This window comes from Ailuropoda melanoleuca, chromosome 8 (assembly GCF_002007445.2).
Source record: "Ailuropoda melanoleuca isolate Jingjing chromosome 8, ASM200744v2, whole genome shotgun sequence".
Classification (NCBI taxonomy): domain Eukaryota; kingdom Metazoa; phylum Chordata; class Mammalia; order Carnivora; family Ursidae; genus Ailuropoda; species Ailuropoda melanoleuca.
In genome coordinates this window covers 102,770,549-102,798,086 of record NC_048225.1, presented here as the reverse complement: position 1 = coordinate 102,798,086, position 27,538 = coordinate 102,770,549, and the positions used below count along the sequence as shown (strand labels likewise).

Here is a 27,538-nt window from a genome sequence, read left to right as displayed (position 1 = left end):
TGCATGCTGGGTGACACCCTAGCCCATCACGCCACACCCCAGCCCCTCCACCCCCCCGGCCACCACCCCCTGATTTCAACACTCCAGGCTACGGTGGAACAGGGCAGCCTGATAAAAGGAGAGCAGGTCTGGAGAGCCCGTGGCACAGGCTGAGCCAGCACCATGGCACGGTCCGTGGCTTGGGCAGGTGAGTGGGCACCATCTAGGAGAGTGGGCTGGGCCCTGGGAGTTGTGAAGAGGTGAGAATGTGGTTATGAGGTGGCTCCTTGGTGCTGTCTGCAAAGAAGCAGGAACATTCGGGAGAACTTCAGAGGGTCATTCCATTCCAGTGGGGCCCCCCTGGGCTCTTTCAATCCAAGAGCCTTTGTGTTGCAAGGAAAGGCTTTTCACTACAGGCTGAAATAGACGTTTCCTCCTCCTGTCCCGCAAGCCCAGAGTCAGGGAATGCTGCTGGGGCGGGTGGTTTTATCTTCCCCAGGTTCTTAGGCTTCTGCCTTTGGCCTTTTCCAAGGGATGCCCAATGCCAACAGATTCTTCCCCAACCCTGTGTGAGTTGTCCCGCAAGAAAGAGGGCAGCCTGGGGGCCATGACCTTGGGTGTCCTTGCAAGTGTTCACACAGGTTCTATTAGGTTAACAGGAAAATCCAAGGCCACCAGAAAGGTGAAATAGACCTTTCTAATGGAGTCCTGCTGGGCCCTAGGTCTCCAAGATGCTGGTAACGCAACCAAGCTCCCGTGAGGTGTGGCGGGAGAGCAGCAGGAAGTAGGGAACTGGGGGGGGTGAGGAGAGGCGCAGAGGCCTCACCGAGAGATGGCGTCTGTGGCCTCGCCCTTCCACACTGGCTCTTTCCAGCCCCAGGACAGGTTTTCTGCTTGTTCCAAAAGAGAAATGTTCTCTCTGAAACCTCAGGAGTCGGGCGGGTTTTCCTAGAAACTTCCTAAATACACACCGCCCTCCACTGACGCCCTGGACAGGGGCAGCCTCGCCTCACAGAAACTTCCATCAGCTCTGGGACTAGTCCAGGCCAAAGAGGGGCCCCTGCCATCTGGCCGGGGTGAAGGGATGGGTGCAGTGTCCTGCTGGGTCCCTTTTGGACAGAAGAAGTTCGGTCTGGAGGACACCATCCTGGGCCTACCCTTCTCTGACGACCTTTACCTCCCAGGCTTCAAGAGGCAGATGGGGTCCGGGGAAAACACGAATGACCTCTCAAGCTCTGCCTTCTCTCTTGTGCCACTTTAGGTCTGATAGTGCTGCTGACGATCCAGTGGGGTAGGTGGAGCCTTTCTTTTTTGTTTTGTTGTTTTATTGTTTGTTTGAAGTAGGCTCCACATCCAGCACGGAGCCCAACGGGGGGCTTGAACTCATGACCCTGAGATCAAGACCTGAGCTGAGATCAAGAATTGGATGCGCCCTTTCTTGGGAAGGGGGAGGGTGAGGGGCACCTTTTTGAGGTTAGCCCTGGAGTCCCTCAGCCCCTTCCCTGGGCTCTGCTCCCCTCCCAGCTCACGCCCCAACCTTACCCCACCCCCATACCAGGAGCTCTTGGCAGATTTCTGTGGGGCCTCTCCTCCAAAGCTCAGCCCCCTGCACGTGTCCTTGTGCCACAAACAGCCCTGCCGCCCCTTCAGGGAAGGTTCTTGCCGCCTTACCCGCTAGCCGAACTGCATGTCCGTGGGGCCGGCTTCACTGTCAAGTTCTCTCAGAGCTTCCCTGAGGTCACTGGCTCCAACCTCTCTGTTCTCTCAGAGCTGAGCACGCTTCCCAGTCTGTACGTCAGTGATGCTCATCACTGGCGTAGTTCTGGGCATAATTACTGGTCTCTCCGACCAGGCGGAGAGCTACTGGGGGGAAGGAGCCCAACTCTTACCCAGCTCCGTGTCCCAGCCCCTTAGCTCAGCCTGGGCAACATACTCACTCCCGTTTCTGTTGGACTGATGGCAGGTAGGGCTCGGGGGAGCCGAGAGGGGCGACTTACCGTGTCAGGCAGGAGAGAGTTCTCTGGGGGATGCTCAGCAACTTGGATTCTGGGGTCCCTTCCCACCACGCCACACTCCCTGTGAATCAGTGGCCCCAGGAATGCTGGCTCCTCAGACCCGCACCTTGAGGCTGGGCTGTGACGTTAGACAAATTGTTCTCCTCTTGGTCTCACAGGAGGCAACAGCCAGGGGCCACAGGAATAACAAACATGGGGAAGAAAGGTTGAAGATTTCCCCAAAAGCTTAAGTCCAAGGTCCTCCTGGGTATATGGTGTGGTAGATATATTAACAGTCTCATGTGAATGAAGGGTTAATGTCTGTAAAGCACTTAGCATAGAGTTTGCTCTCTGCTAGCCACGTTCTGAGTACTTAGCATATTAACCCTTTATCCATACACGGTCCTTCGAGGTAGGAACGATGATCATCGGTGTGGAGCAGGAAGCTGAGTTACCTGACTGGAAAGTGGCAGAGTTGGGATTTCAACCCAGGCATTAAAATTCCAGAGACCCTCACACTTCACTGTCTCTATAGGACAAAAGTCCATGCATGATATTTGATATAAGGGGATATGATGTGAGAAGAGCTTCCATGCTTCCTCCTAGATGGTCCTAGGATGTGTTGTGCCCCAGGTTAACTCTTTGCTTTGGGGAGTTCGCCAATCCTCTTACATCACTGCAGGCTACACCCCAGCCTCCTGTAGCAAGTTCTACTCCCGAATGGCCTCTGGCTAGAGCCAGCGACCACCCAAGGACTCCAGCTGCTCCTTCGGGAGCCATCGGCCTGCCCAGGGGAGTCCCAGACAGCCCCCTCGTGCTCTGGGTTTCCACACAGCCTCCTGTAGCCACTTTGCACCCCTTTCTCCTCCCCTGACCTCTCACTGGCCACACGGAAGCCAAAGGGGACTGCAGAGAGACCCTGTCAGGGCTAAAGGAAGTCCTAGGGTCTAGACACGGGTCAGAGATGCACTCCAGTACAAACTCACGATTCTGCCAAATCCCTGGCACAAAGTGTTGGCTCGTGCAGACCACACCCTCATAGATCGCAAGTTCTGGAAGAGACCTCAGAGACCGCACAGTCATTTCAGGTGGGGACCCTGGGCCAGAGCTGAAGAGGCAATCAGCCCAAAGTGCATTTCTGACAGATGCAGGAATAAAAATCAGCCTTCTTGCTGTCTAGTTATCTGGTCAACTTAGCATAGGGCCGACCTCTGTGGGGGCTCTCACTGCTACCCAACCCACTAGGAACAAACGACACCCCCCCGCCAAGTTCCCAAACTTTCTGGGGATTCCAGAAACAAGCTGCCTTTTCCCAGATTAAACAAGCCCTTTATTAGAAACTTATCAGTGATATTAATAAACGTAGATTCTCTGCAAGGAATAAAACTTTTTAAAGCAAGACGAAACATAAATGCAGGCATGTAACTGGGGCCTCTTCTCTCCTACTTCATGTATTTGCGTTTCAATTAACCTTCTGAGGTATTCCAGGCTGCATTTTGAAAGTCCTGCCTCCCTGGCCTCAGCAGGTCAAGAGTCCTATTTAACACCCTCTGGCGTTATGTAGGTCCTGCCCCGGGCGGGCGATGCCACTCTTCAGCAGACGCTTATGACCGCCATTTCTTTTCTTGGTCCCCACGGTCAGGCTCTGCCGCAAAGCTCGTCTGCTTCTTCACCAACTGGGCCCAGTACAGACAGGGGGCCGCTCGCTTCTTGCCCAAGGATGTGGCCCCGAATCTGTGCACGCACCTCATCTATGCGTTTGCGGGCATGAACAATCACCAGCTCAGCTCTGTGGAGTGGGATGACAGCGTGCTGTACCAGGAGTTCAATGGCCTGAAGAAGATGTGAGCTGCTCTGGAGGGGGAGGGGAGGTAGAGAAGCCATGTACCTTTTCTCACAGCCAGAAATCTTCCCCAGCACGGGAATTCGGCTACAGATCTGCTGTGTGGCTTTGGGCAAGTCGCATCACCTCTCTGGGCTTTCCCGTGCTTCTATGGAGGAGGTAGGGGTAGATAGGGAGTCCTCAAGGTCCCTTCTAGTTTAGGTCTAAGTGGGATCGGGGTTGGGAAACTGTTTCCCTCTGCTGGGAATGCACGCCCTTCTTCCTCCTAAAGTCTATCCATCCTTTAGCGTTATCACCACCTTGACAAAGCCCCTCTGCGATTCACCCTGATCTCTCACTTCCTGAGTTCTTTGTGTGTACATCTTCCCAGCCAGGGGGGAGGCCCTTGAAGGCAGGAGTGTGCCTTTTCTTTTCCAGTCTGGAGCTGCCCCCAATCAGGCTTTGTTAGCACAGGGACTTACACAACCCCCACCCCAGCAGCGCCCATCAGGGCACCCACCACCCCTTGCTTTCTCCAGCAGTGAGGTGAGCCCCGGGAGCTAGCTGGGCGTTAAATTCTGTAAATTCCAGCATTTGTGTTGTCTTTCCTAGGAATCCCAAGCTGAAGACACTGCTGGCCGTCGGGGGCTGGAACTTCGGCACCCAGAAGTGAGTTGGCCATGGGCACCCATATGGAGAGCCACTGGGTGGGGACCTGACTCACTGGCAAGAGAGAGCCCTGGTCGGGGAAATCAGGCCCAGCTGAAGCATAGTCAGGGTGAGGGGGTCGGGAGGGGGCCTGGACTCTGGGGGCTGACCTTCCTCCTGGGCTTTTGGTAGCTATTTGGGAGGACCGTGGAGGGGGCTTAGCTCCAGACTGTTACACATCCAGTTTTGCCAGGAGCACAGGAGAGATTCTGGCCTCTTTCCAGTTCTCAGTCTCTTCCTCCATGAAATGGGTAGAGGGAGACTCCCAATTAATCCCAGACAACATACAGTGTCTATATTTCCAGAGCTCTGAGACAGGCTATCTAATCTGAGAATTTTTGTCCCACTTCTGGGTGTCAAAGGTAGTCTGTGAGAGTGAGCTTGGCTGCCAAAAATATTGGCATTTCTAGGACATTTTTGAGGAATTATGGAGATAATGGAATGAGATATTTGAACCTAGACTTTTCCTAGAAAGTCCAGAACGTAAGGTTCCCAAAGTTCTAAACTACTCTTTCTATTTTTTTTTTTAAAGATTTTATTTATTTATTTGTCAGAGAGACAGAGAGAGCCCAATGCAGAACTTGATCCCAGGATCCTGGGATCATGCCCTGAGCCGAAGGCAGACACAACCAACTAAGCCACCCAGACGTCCCATTTCTAAAACTTTTGGATCACGAGCCCTTTTGAAAACCTGATGAAGTTGATGACCCACCTTCCCCACGTACTGTTTATATGCAGATTTTTTATTGGAATACAGGGGTTCTTCTCCTGGGGATCCCACCACAAGGGTCCCACTTAAGAACTGCTGCTATTAATTAAAGTAATAAATCAATTGAAAACCAATTAAAATAGGATTAGTCTATAAACACCTTGAGACACTTCTTAGAGGGATCCTGGGAATCAGGAGGAGGTGGGGAGGGGGTTCCTCGGGCAGCTCAGGATTTCGAGGAGCTCTGGACTAGTGTCATAGTGCAAGCATTTTACGAATGTGAGTTTGAAGAAAATGACCGTGTTAACCCACCAGGGAATGAGAGCAGCAGGCTCTCGGGGTTACCCGGATCCTCACTAACCTTGCTGTATTCTCTCTGTTCATTTTAGAAACTGATTTTTCTTCTTTTCTAAACCTCCACGCTGGGGTGACAGCCATTTCTGATGCAGGGTAGTACATTTCCAGAATAGGGACTTGGCAGTAGGCTGGTGGAGGGAATTTTGGGAGGCAGAGCTCCAGGCAAGTCAATGTGCCCTGAGGACAGGGCGCACTTCTGGACTGTCTCTTTTCCTAGGCCAGTCTGGTAACTCCAAGGCCAATATCGCAGCAGCCCTCCCAGCATCCTCCCGGCCTCAACGGCCGGCCACCAATATCCTGAGGACTTTCTTGCTTGCGTCTGAGGGAGAGAGGGACCCCCACTGCCCTTCATCACCCCGCAGGTTCACAGATATGGTGGCTACAGCCAGCAACCATCAGATCTTTGTCAACTCAGCCCTTAAGTTTCTGCGCAATTATGGTTTTGATGGCCTTGACCTTGACTGGGAGTACCCAGGAAGCCGGGGGAGCCCTCCTTCAGACAAGCAGCGCTTCACAGCCCTGGTGCAGGTATGGCTGCGTGGGACAGGGGTCACCCAGCTGGCCAGGGGGGCCCAGATCGGTGGCCTTACGGGACACGTGGGTGCTGCTCTGTCCCAGGGGCCACTGCTTTGTGTATTAGCATAGCACAGACCAGACCTGCGGTCGGTTTTCAGACTCCTGGGAGTGAACATCTGCTTGGGGTCCCCAAGGGTCTGTCTGGTCCCTGCCTCTGTGCTCACTCTGAGCTGCGCTTGCAGGACCTGGCCAACGCCTTCCAGCAGGAAGCCCAGACTTCGGGGAAGGAACGCCTCCTTTTGAGCGCAGCTGTCCCGGTCGGGAGAAAGCACATAGATGCTGGCTACGAGGTGGACAAAATTGCTCAGTGAGTCTCAGGCAGATGGTATGGAACCCGTGTTCTCCGAGGTGGGAGAGGCCACGGCAGGCTGAGCTGCCCCAGGAGGAGAGCAGGTGCTCACCAGCGAGGTACCGTTTTGGGAAAGCCAGACCCCTCCAGCAGCAGATCCAGGAGGGATCTGCTCACTTTGTCTGCTACTCCAGTGTTCAGATCCTCCCTTTTGGCATCCTTGTCCTTTTCCTTGGGAACTCGGACTTAACATCAAGTACCCCGGGAGGGCAAGAGTGAAGGCAAGAGGATGAGTCGTCTAGAGTCCTGAACCCGAGGACTGGCCCCTGCGTGCCTGTTAGAGATGCGGGAGCTCAGGCCCTACCACAGGCTTCTTAAATTAGAGACTGTGTTTGAATGAGGTTCCCGCCGATTCACGTGCACACTAAAGTTTGAGCAGCACTGAGCTAGATTTCCCTCCAAAATGGTAAGAGCAGGAGGTATCCTGAGGTTGCCATGGGACGGGTGCCAAAGGCGGGAGCTGCCAACCCCACAGGCTGAATGACAAGGACCTCAATACTGGGGACTTGGGGGGATCTAGGGAGTGCTGTCTAATCACCTCTTACAGACCAGGGGTGACCCTGCACCCCTGCCTCTTACCGTGCAGGCCTGTCCTAGGCCCGACAGTGAGGGAAGGAAGGAGCGAGGATGGGCCGCTCAAGAGCCCGGCACCCCTCTCTCCACGCCTCCTGCAGGAGCCTGGACTTCATCAGCCTCATGGCCTACGACCTCCATGGCTCTTATGAGAGGACCACAGGACACAACAGCCCCCTCTACAAGAGGCAGGGGGAGAGCGGGGCAGCAGCCGAATTGAACGTGGTGANGTGGGGGGGGGGGGGGGGGGAGGAGTAGAGGGAGAAGTAGGCTCTTCTGCTGACCTGGGAGCCTGAGATCATGACCTGAGCAGACGCTTCACGGACTGAGCCCCCAGGCGCCCCCAGGCGGCCTCTTTAGAGCCTTGAGGCAATAATGGAAATGAAAAGCAGAATCACCAAGCACAGGGCCGAGCAGCCAGGCCTTTTTGTTTCTTTGCTAGTTTCTTTTCTCCTGCTGTGCCCGCACTGAGGGGAAACCTCACTTCTGTGTAGCATTTTGGCTGATATTAGACGCTGCGAACCAGTGTGACGACAGCAAACAAAGCAGTGACTCATTGGGAGGCTGTCTTTGAGCTTGAACGTCCAGCTAACAGGACTTTCTTCACACCCCCCACCCCATTTCCTTCCGACAATGGGTAAACTTTCCCTCCTGGTCACTCTGATGGACTTTTTGGAAGGTGCTTTCGGAGGCGGAAGTTTTCCCAAGCTGATAACACATCAGGGGATGTCCCTCGGGGCAGGGTCACCTCCACCCCCGCCCCAGCCCCTGGAAAGGGCAGGTTTGGTTTCAGGCTGGTCTGGGTGGGGGTTTCCTGCCCGGCTCACCCTGGTGGAACAGCCCAGAGGCTTTTTATAAGCCCACACTGAGTTTTAAAAGTTAAGAACAACCCTATTATTTCTTTATAAAATAAACAAACAAAAAAAACCCTAAATAAAAATGCTTTTTAATTTTGGGGAGTATGCATCTTAGTGTACTGGCTGGGGCAGAACATCTTAGATTTCTGGGGCTCTTTCACAAATAAGGGACACATCTTTGGGCACTTGAGTCAGCATCCATCATTCACACTGAGCCCAGCCCCTGCACTCCCATCTGGAAAGCTGGGTGGGTCCCGGGGGAAGTCAGCCCAGAGGGGAAATACCCAGAGATGTTTAGCTGAGAGGTGAGGGGCCTGAAGTCCCACCAGCACTGTGTTCTCCAGGCTGTGCGCCCTGGATCCCCGTGGGGGGAAGGGAGGCCTTTCTCCTCTTACAAAGAGGCCTTCTGCTCTCTGCTCTGTGTACTCGGGACTGCTTCTGGCCAAGGGTGACTTTTCCAAACTTGGTCCAGAAGTGCGGTTGAGCTCAGCAGGGGGCCCTGCCCTCTGCCATCCTCGGAAAGCTCCAGTCTGATCAGAGGTAAATCATGGAGACCAACAAAAGGAAATAAACACTGATGCTTTTAGTGAGAAGTGTTCCTTACTTAAGGGCTAAAAGGGTGCGGAGTAACAGGAGCACTTGGACTTGAACAGGGCGGCTTCCTGGGGGAAGCGAGCCTGTAGTCCTGGCTTGAGGGAGGAGTCTTTCTTATCCATTTAGTCCATATCCTTAGATTGGGTACCTCTGCGTGTCGCGGGCTGGGGGTGTCGCGTCACATCATATGTGAGGGCAAGGCCCTGGTCAGGGACCCATGAGGATGCCGTGTGCTCATCTGTTCTTTCTGTTTTCTAAGTGTCAAACATTGTTCTAGGCACGGGGACACAAAGATAAATGAAACAGACCGCATTCCCTGCTCCCATACTCAGTGAAACTTCAAACGACAATGAGCGCGAGTGTGATCACAGCAGCTCGTTACTGTGTTTTGCTGGACCTTATACCTGCATTATATCTTTAATTCTAGCAATTTTAGTTGTTTCTATGTTACAGACAGGAAGCCCGAGGCTCAGCATGGTTAAGTAGTAAGTTGCTGAGCCAGGCAGGGATCTCGGCTGCTTTGCTCTCTGATGCATTCCAAGCATCTCGCCCGGCCCACAATGGACCATCAGTAAATACTGGCTCCATGAATGGTTGTCTGACTCCAAAGCTCATGGTCTTGGCTAGGGTGCCATGCAGCTTCTCTCTCTCTGGGGTCCAGGATCTAAGACAAGACATAAAGAAGACAGGGCAGCGTTGGAACACTACTAAGGCCTGTGAAGTTCCTCTGAAGCCCCCAGCTCTGAACGACCAGAACCAGGCCAAAGGCAAAGTGAATTAACCCTGCCCCTCCTTGTCCTTCACCAGGACTTTTCCGTGCAGCTGTGGCTGCAGAAGGGGACCCCTGCCAACAAACTGATCCTTGGCATGCCCACCTACGGACGATCCTTCACCCTGGCCTCCCCATCAGACACTGGAGTGGGGGCCCCAGCCATGGGGCCTGGATCCCCTGGCCCCTTCACCAGAGAGGGAGGGCTGCTGGCTTACTATGAGGTAGGACGGAGTGGGGTGGGGGTTGCTGCTTCTCCCATAGTTTCAGAATGAGGATGCCAGGCATAGGGAATTCTGACCTGGTGAATTCCATCCATATCGGTCATCCTGGATTATCATTAAGCCCCAGTGCTTCATTGAATACAGCATTCTGGGTCACTCAATCTAGAAGCTCCTAGGTCCTGCAAGCTCCCTTAAACAGGAGTTTTCCAATTCTAGTCTCCACTTGCTCTGCCCTTTGCTCCTACAGGTCTGCTCCTGGAAGGGGGCCACTGAGCACAGAATCGAGGACCAGAAGGTGCCCTATGCCTTCCAGGGCAACCAGTGGGTGGGTTTCGATGATGTGGAAAGCTTCAAAATCAAGGTGAGGCCCAGCCCTGCTGGGAGGGGGGTGGTCCTGGGTGGGCCGGAGCCTGTCCATAACACTGAATGATAGCATTAGAACCTCTTCAAAGAGGAGTCTCCTTTAAAATATCTCAACACGTCCCAGATCTTCTTGTGATAACCTTTGGTATTTTTGCCACTAACTGATTAAGGAAAGACACAATCACAAAAAGTTGTTCCACACTGAGTACCACTCTTGGAAGAATTTGTATTTGATTACATACTTGTATTTGTATTTAACAAAATCCAAATTCTACAGACATATGAAGAGGAGAAATACAGCGAGGCGTATCCTTTTATTCAGCTCATTGACCATATTTGGTGCATGTTCAAATTATAGACCTTTTGATTTGCTTATGTGACCATCCCCCCCTCTGGCTCTTACCCGATTTAGGTGGCTCAAAACTCGTGCATTTATGTATTTCTTTTTTTTTTAATTTTTAAATTTAAATTCAGTTTATTAACATCTAATGTATTATTGGTTTCAGAGGTCCAGATCTGTGATTCATCAGTCTTACAGAACACCCAGTGCTCCCTATATCACATACCCTCCCCAAGGTCTATCACCCAGTTAGCCCATCCCTCCACCCCCTCCCCTGCGTTTATGTATTTCCATGCCTCTCTCCCCCATGAGATCGTGAACTCCTACAGAGGCACTGGCGCCTGTTCATCTAGACAGGTCACGCCCCTTCTGATGCAGGGCAGACAGTGGCAGGTTTTCCTGGAGGGGCAGATCAAGTGCTCCGGGAGAATTGAGCAGGGAGTGTGATCCTGGCTGGAGGAGAAGGGAGACAGAGGGGGTCACCGTGGAAAGGTCTTTGAGAAAGTCTGAAAGCAGAGAAGGTGGGCGGGGCCCCAGACAGGCCCTACCCTCCAATCCCTGCCTCACGCCAGGGCCCCCTGGCAGGCTTAGGGGACAGAGAAGCCCTCGTAAGGGAACACACAACCCTTTCCTGGGGACAACTTGGGGATCTAGTGGAGGAGAGAAGGCCCTCAAGGGAGGACAAAGATCTAAAGACAGGAAATTGTTCAGATCTCTGGGGAAGATTCGTTGTCCCTATGGTAACTGGATTCATCACAACTGGCAGTGCCCCCAAACGCAGCAGCTCAGCCCAGAAAAGACAGAGATGTTCAAGCTTCCAACCTAGGGAAGTTCACACTCATCCACTCCTCACACCTCCACCCTCCCTCCCACCCCAGGCCATGCTCCTGTTGAGACAGGAAGATTCCAGAATGACTTATGCCCCATAGGGATCAGGACTCAGTCACCTGGGCTTCCAGCCTGAGGCTGTGTCCAGAAGCCTGGACCACTCATGGCCTGGGGGTGCTGGAAACAAGAGCCCCATCTCCATGAGGAAGCCAGAGGATGGGCTCTGGGGAGGCCTGCCCGGGCTGCCCTGGGCTCCTGCACCTGCTTTCTCTCCCCTCGCAGGCCAGCTACCTGAAGCAGAAGGGCCTGGGCGGGGCCATGGTCTGGGCACTGGACATGGACGACTTCGCTGCCTTCTTCTGCAACCAAGGCCACTACCCCCTCATCAAGGCACTGCAGCTGCAGCTGAGTGAGTAAGGGGCCCGGGACCAGAGGCAGAATTCGGGCCTAGGGTACGAACACCCCCTCCCTGAACTGCAGGTTCGGGCTCCTTCTGAGGAAATAACCTTGTCCCAACACTGCGATTTCCCAAATTTCATGCACCCCCAGGGGCTAAGGAAACTGTTGAAACTATTGTCTTTCCAGGCTCTTCTTCCCCTTTCTGACTGTGGCAATGCCTGTGGGGGTAACCGGGGCTTCCCTCTGGGGGCCTTCAGCCTGCAGCTCCCTCCTCTCTTTGCAAAGGGAAAGCTTGCACACTCAGCCTGCAGGGCAACCCCCCCCCAACTCCCCGTGGCCCTCGCCAGTATATGGCTGGTCTGTGCAGATGGTAGAAGGCCGTTGACTGCCTCTTGCACGTGTGGCTCCACGTGTCCCCATTGAGCTGCACAGCAGCCGTGGGCGTGGCTGTTGTCAGGCTGTTCTCTGCTGTAGGCATCACCTGTGTGCCTGGCCGGTGGGTGAGGATCTCTTGGGGGAGACTTGGCTGAATCTTCCCTGTTTCCCTGTATGCCTTTAGGCACCCCAGAAAGTGAAGTCCCCACACCAGACCAGCCTTCTGAACCTGAGCATGGCCCCAGCCTTGAACAGGACACTTTCTGCCAGGGCAAAGCTGACGGGCTCTACCCTAACCCCCGGGACCAGGGCGGTTACTACAGCTGTGCAGGGGGGAGGTTGTTCCGGCAGAGCTGCCCACCGAGCCTGGTGTTCAGCTCCTCCTGCAAATGCTGCACGTGGAGCTGAGCGCCTGAGGCCCGTGGATCCCCGGCCACCAGGCCAGGGCCCGGGGTCACTCCACGGCCTCCCTCCCCAGCTCCCGTCCACGGACCTCTTTGTGGTCTTTCCATAGCCAAGTATTCTGCTCTCAGCCTTGGTTCCTTTTGTTCGGGCCCTCCTGGGCTGCCTCTTTCACTTGCAAAATAAATCTGTGGTTCACACCCCACTGCCCCTGGGTGTGGTGACTTACAGAGTCTTCTAAGCACACTGTTAGTTCAAAACTGGGGATGTTGGGAAGCTAGGAGGAGATGGTAACATAAGGCACGCAGAGGTCCAAGCCAGGTGAGAAGGTGGCCCATTTGGGGCATGATAGGCCTTGCATCACATCTCACCACACTCCGGCGGGCAGTTTTCGGGGGTCCCAGGGGACCTCACCTCACCAGAGAGCTTTTCCCACGGGCCTCCGCTCAGGTGTCATTCCCAAGATTCACACTAGATGGCAGCAGAGAAGAGCTTTTCTTGCTCCTCGGGGCTCTGCCAGGCTGCTCAGCGTGAAAATGCGAATCAGACCCCAGGTGGATACTGAGGGCTCACTTTGAGAGAAATCCGGTTTCAGGCCCCTCCCTTGCCCTATGTCAGCTAGTGCTCCTACTTGCCAGGTAAGGCAGGGACAATAGTATCCTCATTATACAGGAATTTAAGCCGAAGACTGATTCTCACCCAGTTCTGAGTACAGAACTGAGGCCTATAGGGGCCGAGATGGGCCAGAGGAGCATGAGCGTGCAGTGACCTGGATGACCGAGCCATCCAAACGGTCCTTGCAGCTTTGGGCTGAAGCTTGGTCATCCTGTGAAGAAAATCCGCGCATCACCTAATGGTCCATCTGGCCTTGCACGCACCCAAGCTGGGTTTTGGGGTGGCACTCCGGCAGGCAGCTGGAGATGGGGATGGGACCTGACCCTTCACCCAAGGACAACCAGTCCCAGATCCCTGTCTAGGGGGACTTCTCCGCTTCTGCACCCTGCCCGTGCTCAGGCCTTCACAAATCTGTTCATCTTCAGCCCAGGGCACAGGTCCGCTCTCGCACACGTTCCCTTCCTTCGGGGTCTCAACGCAAAGGAAATACGCCACATCCGTGCAGTTTCCTTTTGGGGAGTGCAGAGCTGACTTCTGGCTCCACTACTAGCATGTGACTTTAGGCAAAGGAACAGAGCTCATCAAGTCATCTGTCAGGTGGGGTCAACCCCTCTTCATGATCGGCACTCACGCCTCCCCTTCCTCCTCCCTTCTCTGTCCTTCCTTTACCTTCTGGGGGCCAGATACACCAGCTCTCCCGGTAGGCCCACAGCCCCCTGCCCCCACCTGCACCCATGTCCGAATACCTAGGTAGTGAGAGCTGAATCTCTATGGTTCTTATTTTGTTTTGGCTATGAAATTTACCATGCAGACAAAAGAGTGTTCAAGATACGTATGTTGGTATGTTGCGTATCTCCCATGAATCCATCACCCGGGTAAGGAAACATAACATTACCAGTACTTTCCAAGCTCCTGATGCACCCCTCCCTCATCCTACACCCCTCTAGCTAGAGTTTGGTTATTCAGTCCCTCATTTTCTTAGAGTTTTACCTACTGTGTGTATATTCCTAAACAAGATATTGTTTAGTCTAGACTGTCTTTGACCTTACATATGTAGAAACATACTATGTGGTGTTTGCTGCGGCTTCTCATCTTCACTTAGCTGGAACCCACTCCTTTTCACTGCTGGAGAGAGAGTATCCCACCATGTGCCTAAACCACGACTTACACATTCTGCCATCAAGAGGCATCGGTGTTCTTTCCAGTTTGGGGCTCACGTGGACAACATTACTATGAACACTTTTGAGCATGTCGATTGCTACATATGTGTAGAATTTGGGGACCGTGCAAGGTCAGCTTTACTAGGTGCGGGCAGATGTTTTCCCAAAGTGGACATACAACTGTTCCAGACCATTGCAGAGTTCCTAGTGCAGCCCACGCTCACCATTCCTACCGTCTCCTCTGTGCAGATCTGAGAGGTGTAAAATGGCATCTCACTTTGGTTTAAACCCCCATTGCCTTAATTACTTATTATTTCATTATCTTTCTATGTCTGCAAGCTGTTTATGTTTGTTCTTTTGTGAATTATCTATTGTGTCGCTTGCCCATGGTTCTGCTGCGTTGTTTGTCTTTCTCTTGTTGAAATGTAGGGGTTCTTTACATATTCTGAACCCAGACCCTTGATAGTTACAGGTTTCGCTACATCTTTTCCCGGTTGAGGTCTGGCTTTTCATTCCTTGAGTATTATTCTATGTAGTTAAATTCACTAAGCTTATCCTTTATGATTTGTGCTTCCTGCATCTTATTTAAGAAATCTTCTAGGGGTGCCTGGCTGGCTCAGTCGGAAGAGCATGTGACTCTTGATCTCAGGGTTGTGAGTTTGAGCCCCACGCTAGGTGAAAAAAAAAAACTTAAAAAAAAAATCCTTTTCTAGTCTGAGATCAAAAAGATCTTAAAAAGATCAAAAGATCTTTTCTTAAATTGTCATCTAAAAGTTTTATAGTTCTTTATCATTAAGTCTTTAATCTTTCTGAAATTGACATTTGAGTATGCGGTGAGGTGGGATCCTATTTGCTTTTTTTTTTTTTCCATTTGGAAATTCCCTGCATTATTTCCTCAGTAATCTATTTTTTTCATATTAACAAATAGATTTCTGAATATGCATGGGCATTTTTCTGTTCTTTGACCTATGTTTCTATCCCTGCCCCAGGAACTGACTGACTGAATTACTAAAGCTTTATGATCAGTCTTGAAATCCAGTAGGGCCAATCCTTCTATGTACTATGCTCTCTGTTGTAGGAACATTTTGGCTATTCCTGGCCCTTACTTTTCCATGTACATATTAGAATTGTCTTGCCAAGTTCGATTAAAAAATTCTGTTTAGGTTTTGATAAAGAGTCTCATTGACTCTATAGGTCAATTTGGGGAGAATTGATACCTTTGTGATACGGAGTCTCCCAATCTATAAATGTAGTATATCTCTGTATTTACTTATACTTCTAAAATATATCTTAATAAAAGTTTATGACTTTCTTCTTAAAAGTCTCATATATTTTTTATTATATTTATTCTATATTTTTGAATTTTTTGATTACTTTATAAATTTCTCTTTTCTAAAACTTAATTTTCTAGCTAATGGTTGTTAACTGATAATAATATCGTTGGCATTTGGATATTGGTGTTGTGTCCAGCAAACTTTTCAAACCGTCTTATTCATTGTAATGACCACTCTGCAGAGTGTTCTGTTTAGACGATAATACGATCTACACAAGTAAGTTTTGTTTCTTCCATTCCAAACCTTATGCCTTTGTTTATTTTTCTAGTTGACTGTGGTAGTTAAGATCTCCAATACAGTGGTGAATAAAAGCAGGGGTAATGGGCATTTTATCTTGTTCCTGGCCTGGAAGTTGATGTTTGCAACATCTCAATGCTCAGTATGCTGTTTATTGTAGGGTTTTCACAGATGTCTTTTATAAGACTAAGGAAGTTTGCTTCTATTCCTGGTTTCCTGAGAGTTTCCATAAGAAAGACTGTGAATTTTGTCAAGTGGCTTTATTTATAATAGATTTTTGCTTTTATTCTGTTAATAAAGTGAATTATGTTCATCAGTTTTCCCCTGTTAAGTTCATCTTGCATTCCTAGGATTAATCCAACTTGGTCACGATAGGTTATCTTTTCTGTACATTGCTGGACCTGGCTGATCTCGTGTTTCACCTTTTTGTGTTGATATATTAACGAGTAAGATGGACCTGCGTGTTTTCTTTCTTACACTCTAGGATGCCCTGGCGGTCGCCACTGCCGTCCAGGCTAATAATAAACTGATTCTGGGTATCCATGTTTTACTAGCTTCATAAAACGTGTTGGGGAGGTTCCCTTTTTCCACTCTTTGAAAGAGCTGTGTCACAGGACTTATCTGTTCTTGAATGTTTGGTAGCTGTCACCAGGAAAACCATCTTGGCTCCATGCTTTCTCCAAGATGATTTGTAACTGCTGATTCAATGTCTTTTAGTTGTCACAGAGCCACCACATTTCCAGTTTTCCCTTGAATAGGTTGAGAGACCAACTTACTAAGGATCTAAGGGGCCTAAGGGTGATAGTTGGTGGCACGAAACTTGCTTTTGTTTTACTCAGAACTCGTATCTCTGTGCTCTCCAGAGAAGAGCCCTTATTTGAGAGAAAGTCAGAGAGTTTGCTGGTCATCTCTCCCTTCCATCTGTCTCTCCTAAGTCGCCTTGGAGGGGGTTGGGTCAGGCTGCAGTTTTCCCAGAGGTCTCAGGAGTGGACCTACATTGTTGAAGGTCTGTGGACAGTCATCTCCTGGAAAGGCTGTTCACCAAGAAGCCATTGAGGGAGTCCCCAGATTTCCCCTGGGGGGGATCCATGTTCAGTGAACCAGCTTTCTCCTTGCTCTCAGCTTCCTTCCTCTGTGCTGACCACCCCCTGCCACCCCGCACGCACATACAAGGTGAGAGCCTAGGAATGCCTTTCTCCCTACACTGTAAGACCCACACCTGGGAGAGCCCTGTCTCTGCCTTCACGCCAGGGCCTGCTGCGTGAGTGTTGGCAGAAATTGAAGGGACCCTGGCTGGGAAAACAGCGTCCTCGGAGATAAAGAATGGAAAAGGAGGGCAAAGCCTTTTAGATGGAGCTGTCTCTGAGAGGGCACAGAGGGTATTTTATCAGAAGTGGGGAGCAGCTAAAGGACCCCTGGGGTCCCCCCCCTTGCCGGGTCATGCACCTGCTCGGAGACCAGCCCCTGCTGCGCCGTGGGATTCCCACTATGGAGCACTCATTACGCCCATTGCACCGTCTGTTGTTATAATGAAGCGCATTTTCCCATGTTCAGAATTTGGCGCAAAGAGAAAATAGCCAGATCCCTCTTCATTAATTCAGTCATTTGGGCAAAAACAGTGTTTTCTAAACTTGTCTCAAGGAGAGAAAGATGGCTTCCAAAGGTCCACTGTTAAATTCCTTTTGGGCTTTGCCATTCTGTTGAGCATGGGAGTGGGGAGGAGAGAATGGACAGACATTCCTTCCATTCCCCACCCCACCCCCACCCCGCCTCAGTCCCTACCACAAGGCATGTGAGATCTTGGGAGCTTAGGATGGCCCCAGCACCACCCTCTCCCTCCTCAGCATGCCCTTGCCATTCCCAGCTGTCACCCAGGCCAGTAATAAACTGATGAAGACAGGCAGCCAGAAGGCCAGGCTTAGCGGAGTACACCCTCCCTATCCCCCCACCCCCTGGCCCCTTCATTCCAAGGGACACTGAAAGGGCCACCTGAGAAGGGGAGGCATCAAAGGAAAATAGCAAGAGGACCCAGTGCCCATAACTTCTGCCATCACTACAACGTGCCCTTGACCTTCTTCTGAAGTGGGACAGCTAGGGCCCCAAGGAGCCAGACCCCTCCAAACCAGCCCAGACCCACTGTCTAGTGGTCTTATTTTCCCTAAGCTCCTTCCTGACATCTCATTTGAGATCCTTGATCCGTACCAATAGTTCATGTGACCATTTCGGCCTCTGTGGGGATGAAAATCTCTACCTTATTCATTTTTAGAGTTAGCTCTCAATTTACCACATGTGGCTTATTTGTGTCCATGGATAATCTTGGGCCACCTTCCAACGCACCACCCAGGGCTCCCCTCAGCCCTGCCCCACTGAAAGCAGACTTTGAGTATAAGGGGCTCAGACTCTGTAACACGAGCCGGGCAGGACTTGAGGCTCAACATCTGGGATCCCTAAAGTCAGGGTGCAGAAAGATTGTCACCCTGCCATCTTCCTACCACCATCATCCAGACTCAAAGGTGACCTGGTGCGGAGGAAAGTACACTAGGTCTTTACCTCTGCCTCTTTGTGCGGCCTTGGGCAAGTCACTTCTCATCTCGGGTCCTCAGTGTCCTACTGAACAGTGCGGGGTTGGACTAGATGACCTACCCCCATAGCCAGCCGCCACCAGCTACCGGATGTCCTTTCCCAGGAAGTAGGAAAGCAAACGAGGGCCAGAGCCTCCATTTGGCTTAAGTATTGGCCCCCCTGCTCTTCTACCCACAAGGCCCTTTCAAGATGAGCCTTGAACAGAATGTAGGGGGCGTGCTCTGTAGCTCCCTCTTCCCACTTGACACACACACACACTCACATCCACGAAACTTATCCTTTCTTGGCCTTTGTTTACAGGCAGCTGCAACAATGGCAACAGAGCATCTCACATTACCCTTCATGCCAGAGCCTGCCTTTACACATCACTCCGGGCCTCCATCTCCACCAGCAGGCCCTAGCCAGGCCACCCCCGCCCTCCCGTCTGCCCTGTTCCACACCTGCAGGGGCAGCCACAGACCCCGAGCCCACCAGAGGCTGAGCATGATGTCCAGGCTGTGTTCCAGAGCATCCCTGGAGTGACTCAGAGGTCACTGGCCTGGGGAGGGCATCCAGAGCTCCAGCCAGTGGAGATCTTCTCTGGGCGCACCAGTCCCCAAATGCCTTGAGACAATCTCTTTCTGATCCTTTAATCCAGCGGTAGGAGCCATTTTCTATTAAGAGACAGTGATCTCAGTGGAAAAAAATAATCATCCGGGGGCCATACAGTCATATAAAATTACTTAGTTCAGGTGTGGATGCTGCTGCTAGGTTTGCATTCACAGAGCTCTATGAAGCATTAAACACCTGATTTTTAAAGGAAAACAAAACCGAACTCAACAATCAATATTGTAAAATATGTCTTTATTCTACATTTGGCGCAGTTGAGCTGATGTGATTTGAAATAATGTGAAAGAAAGTGAGAGTCAGAAATTGTGGTGAGAATAAAAAGAAACGTAAAGAGGTAAGAAAAGAGATGGAAGGAGAGAGGTCAGGTGGTGGAGAGGAAGAGGGAGAGTGAGACGAAGTGAGGACAGGGCCCGGGAGCCTCCTCAGGATGACTGCTAACTCGTCCCCTCTCAGCCCTGGGCTCCCGGTCATCCCTGACCTGGCAATGCTGGTGTTCACGTTACCACCTGGATCACAGGTTATCACTCATAGTCAACATGGTGGGTGTTTATTTCCATTACATCATCTAATTTCACAAGAACTCTGCAAATTAGACATTTTATAAAGAAAGAAGCTAAGACTCAGAAAAGTTGCCCAAGTTCACGCATCGATAATAATTAGAGTCAGCACCAAATCCAGACCTTGGTCCAAAGCTTATGCTCTATGCCCTCCGCCCCCTCGTGCTCACTATCTCACCACCATCCCCCTGTTGAACTGTGGATCATCTGCGTTCCTCATCTCCTATCCTCCAGGATCTGGTCACTCTCGCCTTCCTTCTATTCCTCGTACCCATTAAACTGGTCTCATCTCAGTCCCCACCTTCCCTGACCTCAAAGCTTGGTTCCACCTGTTCCGCCTTCCAGGACTGCTCTTGCCCAGTCCTCCACCCTCCCTCCTTCACTCCCTCCGCCACCTCAGCTCCTCTTCAGGTCTCTCCTTAGCTTCACTTCTTCAGAGAGCCCTTCCAACCCCTTCACGGTCACACGAGCATATCACTCTGACTTTATCATGGCACTTACCAAGACGTGATGTTTTCTTTGTTTATTATCTATCTCCCTGGGCTAGGATGGAATCTCCATGTGAGCAAGAACTGATCCAGCCTTATGACTGTATCTCCAGTATCTAACACTATTTCTAGCGTAGATGCTTAATAAAGACTTGTCGGATGGATGGATGGATGGATCGCTGGATGGATGGATCAATGGATGGATGGATCGCTGGATGGATGGATCGATAGATGGATGGATGGATGGATCGCTGGATGGATGGATCGCTGGATGGATGGATCGATAGATGGATGGATCGATGGATGGATGGATCGATGGATGGATCGATGGGAGGATGAACAAACTACTTTCTATCCCTTCATAGACTGCCTTAGCAGAGGAACATTTTCCCGGGGAGCCAATGACATCAAGCACTAGGCTGCATTTCTCACATCGGCACAAGTCCCTTCAACTTGAACCTAACCTCCTCCACTCCACAAGCATGTCCAAGCTCTTTGCTGAGGCTGTGGATGGAGATAAACGAGATTTGACCCCAGACACAAACCTGATCTTCTGGAGTTTATAGAGTCCAGAAGGGCTGATAAAGTATGCCCAGGAAGCATCATGACTCAAGATTAAACGAGCCATAGGCAATGACATAGAAACATGCTAAACAAGTTCACAGGAAGGAGAAATCCTCTCTGGATGAGTGAGCAGTGAGGCTTTAACAAACAGAGGCGCCAGCACTGAGACTGAGCCTGAAGGCAGGTCCAGACCCTCAGTCTCCCAGGCAGAGTGTTAACCCAGCCAAGTACCGAGAGCCAGGATCCCCAGGGCTTGTCCAGACTGGACCAGGCAGGGGGCACAGGAAGGAGGCATCACAAGATCAGGATGGAGGGAGAGGTTAGAGCCAGACTGTGCGAGTTCGTGGACTCAACACAGGTGTGGGAGAGTGAGCCATGAGGGCACTGTGACCCAGGCAGCCAAGTGAGCGAGAGCAGCCAGGTCCCTCGCACTCAGCAGCTGACAGGAACAGGGGTTGGTCGGTGGAGGGCTCTTGCCTGCAGTCACGAGGGGGCTGACCTCGTTTCCCTCTGAAAAGCTCAGTGAGACAGATTTCTCTTTTCTTCAAGTAGTGTGAAATAGAAACTGGTCAACATGCATGATTTCTCAACGGCAGGAAATGAAACAACCGTTTTCAAGACAACATCCCGCCTTACTGGAGGACCAGCCTCCAGGCTCCAGCCCTTCTGCTGTCAAGTTAATCCTGTTATAGAAAACAGTTCTCTTCCTAAGGGTGCTAGCCTGTCAGGAAAGGACAGAAGACCTAGAGGCCCAGAGGTGGGGTGGAAATGTGGAATGAGCGGGGCTCCCTAGAGTGGCTCATGGATGGTGGGGGCTCTGGTAGAAGGAGGCTGGTGGGGGCCGGCGGTGGGGGGCGGGGAGTAAAGCTGGATTCTAGAGGATTCAGGGAGTCTCAAGGAAGGATGCTGGATCCAAAAGAGTTCCCAGCCCCTGCATTCTGTCTCTGCATCTTCCTGAGGTCCATGGTGCCTTCCATAGGCTCGGCCACATGTCTTTCTGGGACCTGAGGCTACAGACACATCTTCCAGGACCTTCTCCTGGGCCCATCTCTATACTGTACCACATTGTATGTAAATATCGGCTCACAGGGCTGCACCTGCATAGGACTGTCAGCCCCTGGAGGGCAAGAGCCTTGTCCTACTGCCTTAGCGTGGCCAGCACCTGCACCAGCCCGCCGCCCCTCGGCTTATTAACTGCAGGAATGAGGTGGTTTACCTTCACCTTCTGGGTCTACGCTGCCTCTGCTGGGTCTCTGCCGTCCGAAGGCCTCAGGGCTTGCCCGGGGCCTTCTGCACTTCTCTCCTTAGATGATCTCATCCATTTCAAGACTTGAAATAGCACGGTTATGCTAATGATTCCCCCACCTGTATATCTCCAGCCCAGACCTCCCCTCCGAGCTCCAGATGCATATATCCGCTGGCCTACTTGCTCTCTCCGCTCAGATGAGGTGTAAACAGCTCATCTTTACTCTGCTCGAAATAGAAGCCCTTATTATAAAAGCTGTCTGCACCCTCAGCCTGCCTCACTTTAGAAAATTGCCATAAGCCTCTCCACGTGCCTGAGGTGGAACCCCAAGGTGATTCCTGCTTCCCCCTCTCCCTCAGCTCTTGCATTCAACTCATCAGTACGTTTGATTTTCCCTCCAATAAATGTCTAGCATCTGCCCGCTTCTCTCCGTCTCCCTTCCTGCCAGCTAGCCCCGGCCACCACCTGTCCTGCCGGAATCTCTTTGATAGCTATTCATGCTCTCGCCTCTTCCGCTCCAGTCCCCCTCCAAATCTGGTCTCTACGGACAGCAAGAGTGGCTTTTCAAAATATCCGTCCTATGGCATACCCCCTGCTTAAACTTTCAATGGCATCCAACCACACCGAGGGCCAACCCCCTTCGTGGTTTATGAGGGCCCCTGACGCAGACCCACCATGCCTCTGGCCTCTCTCCCTCTAGCCATCCTGGCCTCTTTCACTGTTCTTTCTTCCTTTCTTTCTTTCTTTCTTTCTTTCTTTCTTTCTTTCTTTCTTTCTTTCTTTCTTTTTTTTTAAATTTTCTGTTTCTCACCCCTGGGACATTGCATAGGGTGTTCTCTTCCTAGATCGCTCTCTCCCTGCTTCTTGACATAGCTAACTCCCCTCTTATCCCTCAGATTCCAGCTTCAGGATACCTCCTCCGAGAGGCCTCCCTGACCATCCAACTAAACCCCACTTAGCACCCACCCAGTTTAGCCCCGGATTGGCACCTCACAGGGGCTCAGTAACTGTTCCTGAAAGGGTAGGTGTGGCCTTGATCCCAGGCCGCCTCCTGAGAACTCCTGTTTTCCTTCCTTCCCTCCTTCTCTGCTACCCGGGATCCAGCGTCTGCTCCCTTTCTTTTTACAATTTCTCAAAACTGCCCACACGAACACCATATTGTAGGGTTTCTTTATCCTCCCAAATTAGCTGCAGAAACGGACAAAGACTCCTTGGCGGCTGGTTTCCTGGCTGTCTCTTTCAGCTCCAGGGTTTCAAAGCTAGTCCTGCAGGGGGACAGTGGGAGAGTGGAAATTCACCAGCAGAGAGAAGCCTCCGAGTCCGGAGACCAGCTGAGCTCCGACAGTCATGGTCTTGCTCTATAGTTAGCTCCTGACTTCCTTTCTTGGCAAGATCTTACCGGTTATCTAGGACAGTCCCCGTTTCAACTGTTCTGTTCTATTGTCTGACTATGTATCATGAGTTTTCTTACAATATGGTCACTCTACCCCTCTCCACCTGCTCTCCTCCCCACCCGGGCAGGCTTCCTTAAACCATGCCTACATGCAACAGTCGAAAGGCCATCGGTTCAAGTTTCAAGCCCTTGCTCCCCCGCACTAAAGTCTGTGTGACTTTGGGCAAATTATCCTCCCTGAGACTCAGTTTGCTCATCTGTAGAATAGGAAGAAGGAACTGTTCCTTCCTCCCAGGCTTTGGCAGTGGGGTGACTGGCGTAATACATGCTGAGCATTTGATGCTCATAGGAAGTCCCCCACCTCCCCTCTTAGGATGGATGGATGGTGACATTTTCAGCCAAAAGACTCCTAGGCTCTAGTGAACAATTTAGTGCTTTCACCAAACAGCGTGGGTGGGTAACTGATATGGTGTTGAGTGACAACTACGTTCTCCCAGTCCTCCTGGGGCCCCAGTCGGGAGCCAGCTCATGTCTGTAGGTGGGGAGCTCAGTCTTCCTGATGAGGAACGTGGCGGGTTTCAGTCACAGGCAAAGGACAAGTCTTTATTGGACACCAGAGCTCAGAAGACTGGCCTTAAGCAGAAGGGAGAGGGCTTTGCATCTGTTGGGGCCAGTTCTCCCAGGGCCCAGCTTGAGAGCCGCAGTGCGCCCCCAGACAGGGGCTGAAAGATGGCTTCTCTGTGTGGAACCAAGGGAGAGGATGGAGCTCCGTTTATCAGGCTCCCGTCCCTCGGTGTTCGCTTCCCTTGGGGACCCTGGAGCCTCTCCTAAAGGCTTATTTGAATGCCCTGGATCAGACTCAGCTTTGCAGATGGAGGGGGGTGCCATCTCCTCCTGGGCCAGCATGTAAGAGATGACCAGTGTCCCCAAGGCCCCCTTGGTGACAGCCTTCCAAGGGGAAGGTGCATCTCAGCGCATCTGGAGACAGAGGAGGGATCGTGCAGGCTGCTGCCCTTCCCCACACAGGAATTCTTCTTCCAGTGCCAACCCCGGGCAGTCCTGCCTGGACTTTGTTTTTATTAAGGGCGCTGGCCCTTCCTTTCCACACTTCAGGTGCACTAGTTCCAGACCACGCAGGCTCCAGCTCCTGGAGCGCCCCACTTAGCAGGAGAAAGGGCACTTTCGGGCGTGTCCTCACAGTGCCTGCTTGCACGCAGGTCTGCTGGAACAAAACGGGAGGCCGGGCCCTGGGGCAGGTGGCCGAGAGACCTGGAAACAAGTCCCCTGCTCTCAGCTGCCTTGTTAGACGGAGCTCACCACTTCTGGATTGTTCTCCTGTGTCCACTGTAACAAATAACCATCACCCTTCATGGCTGAAAACAGCGTGTACTTGTTACCTGACCATCAGAACTCCAATCGGGTCATGAGGCTCAAGTCAGGGTGTCAGCTGGCCTGGCTCCTTCTGGCTCCAGGGCAGAATCCGTTTTCTTCCCTCTTTCACCTTCCAGAAGCCTCTTGCATTCCTCGCCCTCCATCACCACACCCCTCTTCTGTGTCTGAAGGACGCTGGTGATTACATTGGCCCACCCAGGGAATCCAAAATAATGTCTCCTTCCTCAGTTCCCCTTAACTTTGGCGTATCCTTGAAGCCCCCTCTGCCATGTAAGGCGATGCATTCTCCAGGTGCTAGGGAGTAGGACAGGGGTGCCTTCGGGGAGCCGTTATGCTGCCGACCCTAATCTTCTTACCATGTAAGCTGTTCTCTTCAAACCTCATGCATTTCCCAGGCTCCAAAAGGGACCTTCTCATGTCATCTCAAGCCAAAGGGCCCCGGGCTTAAGATCCCTAAGACAGAGGCTCTGTAGAAGCTTCTTGTTGCTTCTTTTCATGTTGAAACCCTTAAAGGAAGTTCTTACCGTTCTCTGAATCGTCTCCTGGCTATGGCATAAGAGATCCGTGCGGCTCTGCCCACGTGTTCCTCACCTTCAGTGCCTAGCGGAGGGCCCCAGGAGCATCTCAATGGCAGAAGATGGAAATTCCATGGAAGAGCCAGAAGGTGAGGTGGGGAGTGGAGAAGGAAGGGAATGAGCCCCTGCCGCGCACCTGCTGACGCGTCAGGGCCTTATGTACAATGTGTCACTCAAACCTTACAACAGTCCTGGGAAGAAATGGAGGCTCAAACGGGTGGAATAATGTTCCCAAGGTCAGCTGGTGGCAGAGCTGAATGGGAGTGAGAGGGTCCTCTCTGAATCTAGCACAGCGTAGCATGGGGTTGGGGTCACTGGGGCCCTGGGTTTGTATATTACCAGCCTTTCCTCTCTCTGGCATTATAAAGAATCCTAGAGAGGGGACCATGGCTTATGATGACAAGGGCTATTTAGACAGGTCAGGGCCACACACTAGTATATGAGATTTAGAGCTTAGGGAAGAGAAAGGGTATGTGTGTGCGTTTCATTAACCCGTACTTACTTCTGGATATCTGAATGGAGAGGGGAAGGGGGAGAATGTCTTAGTGGATGGGGTATATAATTGTCACCTGGATAGGAAGGGAAGCCCAGTGAGGGGTTACTGAAAACACCATCTGTGTTCAAGACATCCCTTAAAACAATGGCTTGGAATCACCATCATCATTATCCCAAGACATTTACCAGACACCTCTGTCTTTGGGCTGAAGAGATCTGTTGAGAGTCAGACTCCTGCACCAACATGGCGGTGGAGAAGTTCAGTGGAAGGAGACACAACCGCCACCCCCAGGAGGCACCAGATCTGAGAAGAAAAGGAGGGTAAGTACCCCTCACTTCAGGGAGATCACTGAGTGGCAGACAAACAAGAGGGTTCCCAGGTTAGAAGGAGAGTTAGATCACACAGGAACCAAGCACGCCACCCCAGAAACAGGTGTTCCCAAATCCCACAGCTCAATGGTTGTAGAGCCAGAGCCAGAGGAAAGAGCCATTAGAAGTGAGCTTGGTGAAACAGGGGACGGCTCCAGGAGGAGGTGAGTCTGGAAGCAGAAGGAGGAAGACTGAAGTGGGGAGTTGGCAGCCGAGGGCTGGGGAGGGAGAGGAGCTCTCACCCCTCTGAGGGGTCCGTGGAGGTGAGAGAGGTGGGAGAGGGAGAGAGCCAGCCAAGATAACCGGCAGGGAGCTGCCCGGAGGAGCCAGAGTGGTCATCCCTGCTTTAACAAGATGGGCCAGGGCAAGGGTCCTATAGAAAATCAACACACACGTCACTGATCTGAGGGCTCTTGGGTGAGTGAGGATTGCTGGCCCCAAGTTCTTGAGTCCTTCCTCACCCAGCTTTCTCTTGCTTGTCCACCACCCAGACAGTGCAGACCTGCAGGGGCCCTGGCTCCCATACAGAGGAGCGCCAACCCCCACCCCCAGGCCATCCTACCTGTCCAGGCAAAAGTGGTGCCTGGGTCACTTCCCATCCTGTCTGTTTACCAAGAAACCGATAACAGGTCAGCTGAGGGGACCTGCACAGTCACTCGTCCATTATCTTTGTGTGGCTTCTCTAGAGGGACCCATTTTTATAATCCTATGAGGAACTGTCGGCTTCGGTTAATTTACCAAATGTGTGCAAACACTACAGGAGCAAGAGGTGAACCTGTGCCCAGTTGCTTGTTTGTTTGGTTTTTTTAAGATTTTATTTTTTTAAGTAATCTCTACACCCAACATGGGGCTCGAGCTCACAATCCCGAGATCAAGAGTCGTACACTCTACCGAGTGAGCCAGCCAGGCGCCCCTTGTGCCCTGTTTCCAATATGACTGAGCGCTTCCTAGACCACAGTCAGGAAAAAGAGGAAAAAACCAAACCAACAGGGCTGTCCTCACTGGCTCTGATTCCCCAAAAAACAAGCCTTGAATACTTCTCAGAAACTTGGACTCCTAACAAAAACAATGTTTGATCCCTGAGTTTTGCTGTGCTGAAATCCAAGGGTCTGTTATGAATATGATGGCCATGTGAGAGAGCCGCTGTTTTCCACCATGAATAGAATGGTGTTAATATGGTAATCTTGGTCATTTTTCACATTTCCCTTTAAATACTTGCCCTTTGTATTTGCTCCTTTGGCCGTCGGAAGACCAACTCACTCATACTTTCCACAAGTGACCGTTTTCTTCCCTTTTGTAAAAGCGCTGGTCTCTGGTCTTGCTTTGACAGCTTATTCCTGGAGGTCCCACCACCTGGGTCAAGGTCACGTGCACCTTGTCCAGACCTGGAGCCCTGGAGTCCTCAGCTCACCCTCCCCTGGCTCCTCTTCTGCATAGTGATGGAGCCAAACCTGATTCTCGGCCAAGTTCATTTCTAGTTCTGAAGGAGCAGAGCCAATTGTGCCCACACCAGTGGCAGCAGGAGTGGAATATGGCCCCAGCACTGAGTGATGTCTGTCCCAGGGCAGCAGGTCGGGTTTCCGGAATTGGATTCCCCTGGTAATCTTTTTTTGGTGGGGGCAATGTGACTGAGGATTCTGCTATTTCCTGGCATATGAGAATACAGAGTTGAAAAGGGTTTGTGTGTGTGTTTCTGTAACTAT

At 51.6% G+C, this 27,538-nt stretch overlaps 1 protein-coding gene across 3 annotated transcripts; it reads left to right on the top strand.

Annotated features, from left to right (window-relative positions):
• The first annotated feature begins 40 nt into the window (after positions 1 to 40).
• CHIT1 (chitinase 1) lies at positions 41 to 25,778 on the top strand. Of its 3 annotated transcripts, none has more exons than XM_034667070.1 (11): positions 41 to 187; positions 1,241 to 1,270; positions 3,616 to 3,817; positions 4,408 to 4,464; positions 5,932 to 6,097; positions 6,328 to 6,452; positions 7,169 to 7,292; positions 9,326 to 9,511; positions 9,759 to 9,872; positions 11,325 to 11,451; positions 25,679 to 25,778. In XM_034667070.1, the coding sequence occupies exons 1-11, from the start codon at positions 163 to 165 to the stop codon at positions 25,687 to 25,689; spliced, it is 1,167 nt and encodes a 388-aa protein (XP_034522961.1). In that variant the 5' UTR covers positions 41 to 162; the 3' UTR covers positions 25,690 to 25,778. The 3 variants fall into 3 exon arrangements, with proteins under 3 accessions (XP_034522961.1, XP_034522960.1, XP_034522959.1); XM_034667069.1 differs by lacking the exon at positions 25,679 to 25,778 and adding an exon at positions 19,861 to 21,190; XM_034667068.1 differs by lacking the exon at positions 25,679 to 25,778 and adding an exon at positions 12,001 to 15,245 and having other exon boundaries at positions 43 to 187.
• Positions 25,779 to 27,538: the final 1,760 nt, after the last annotated feature.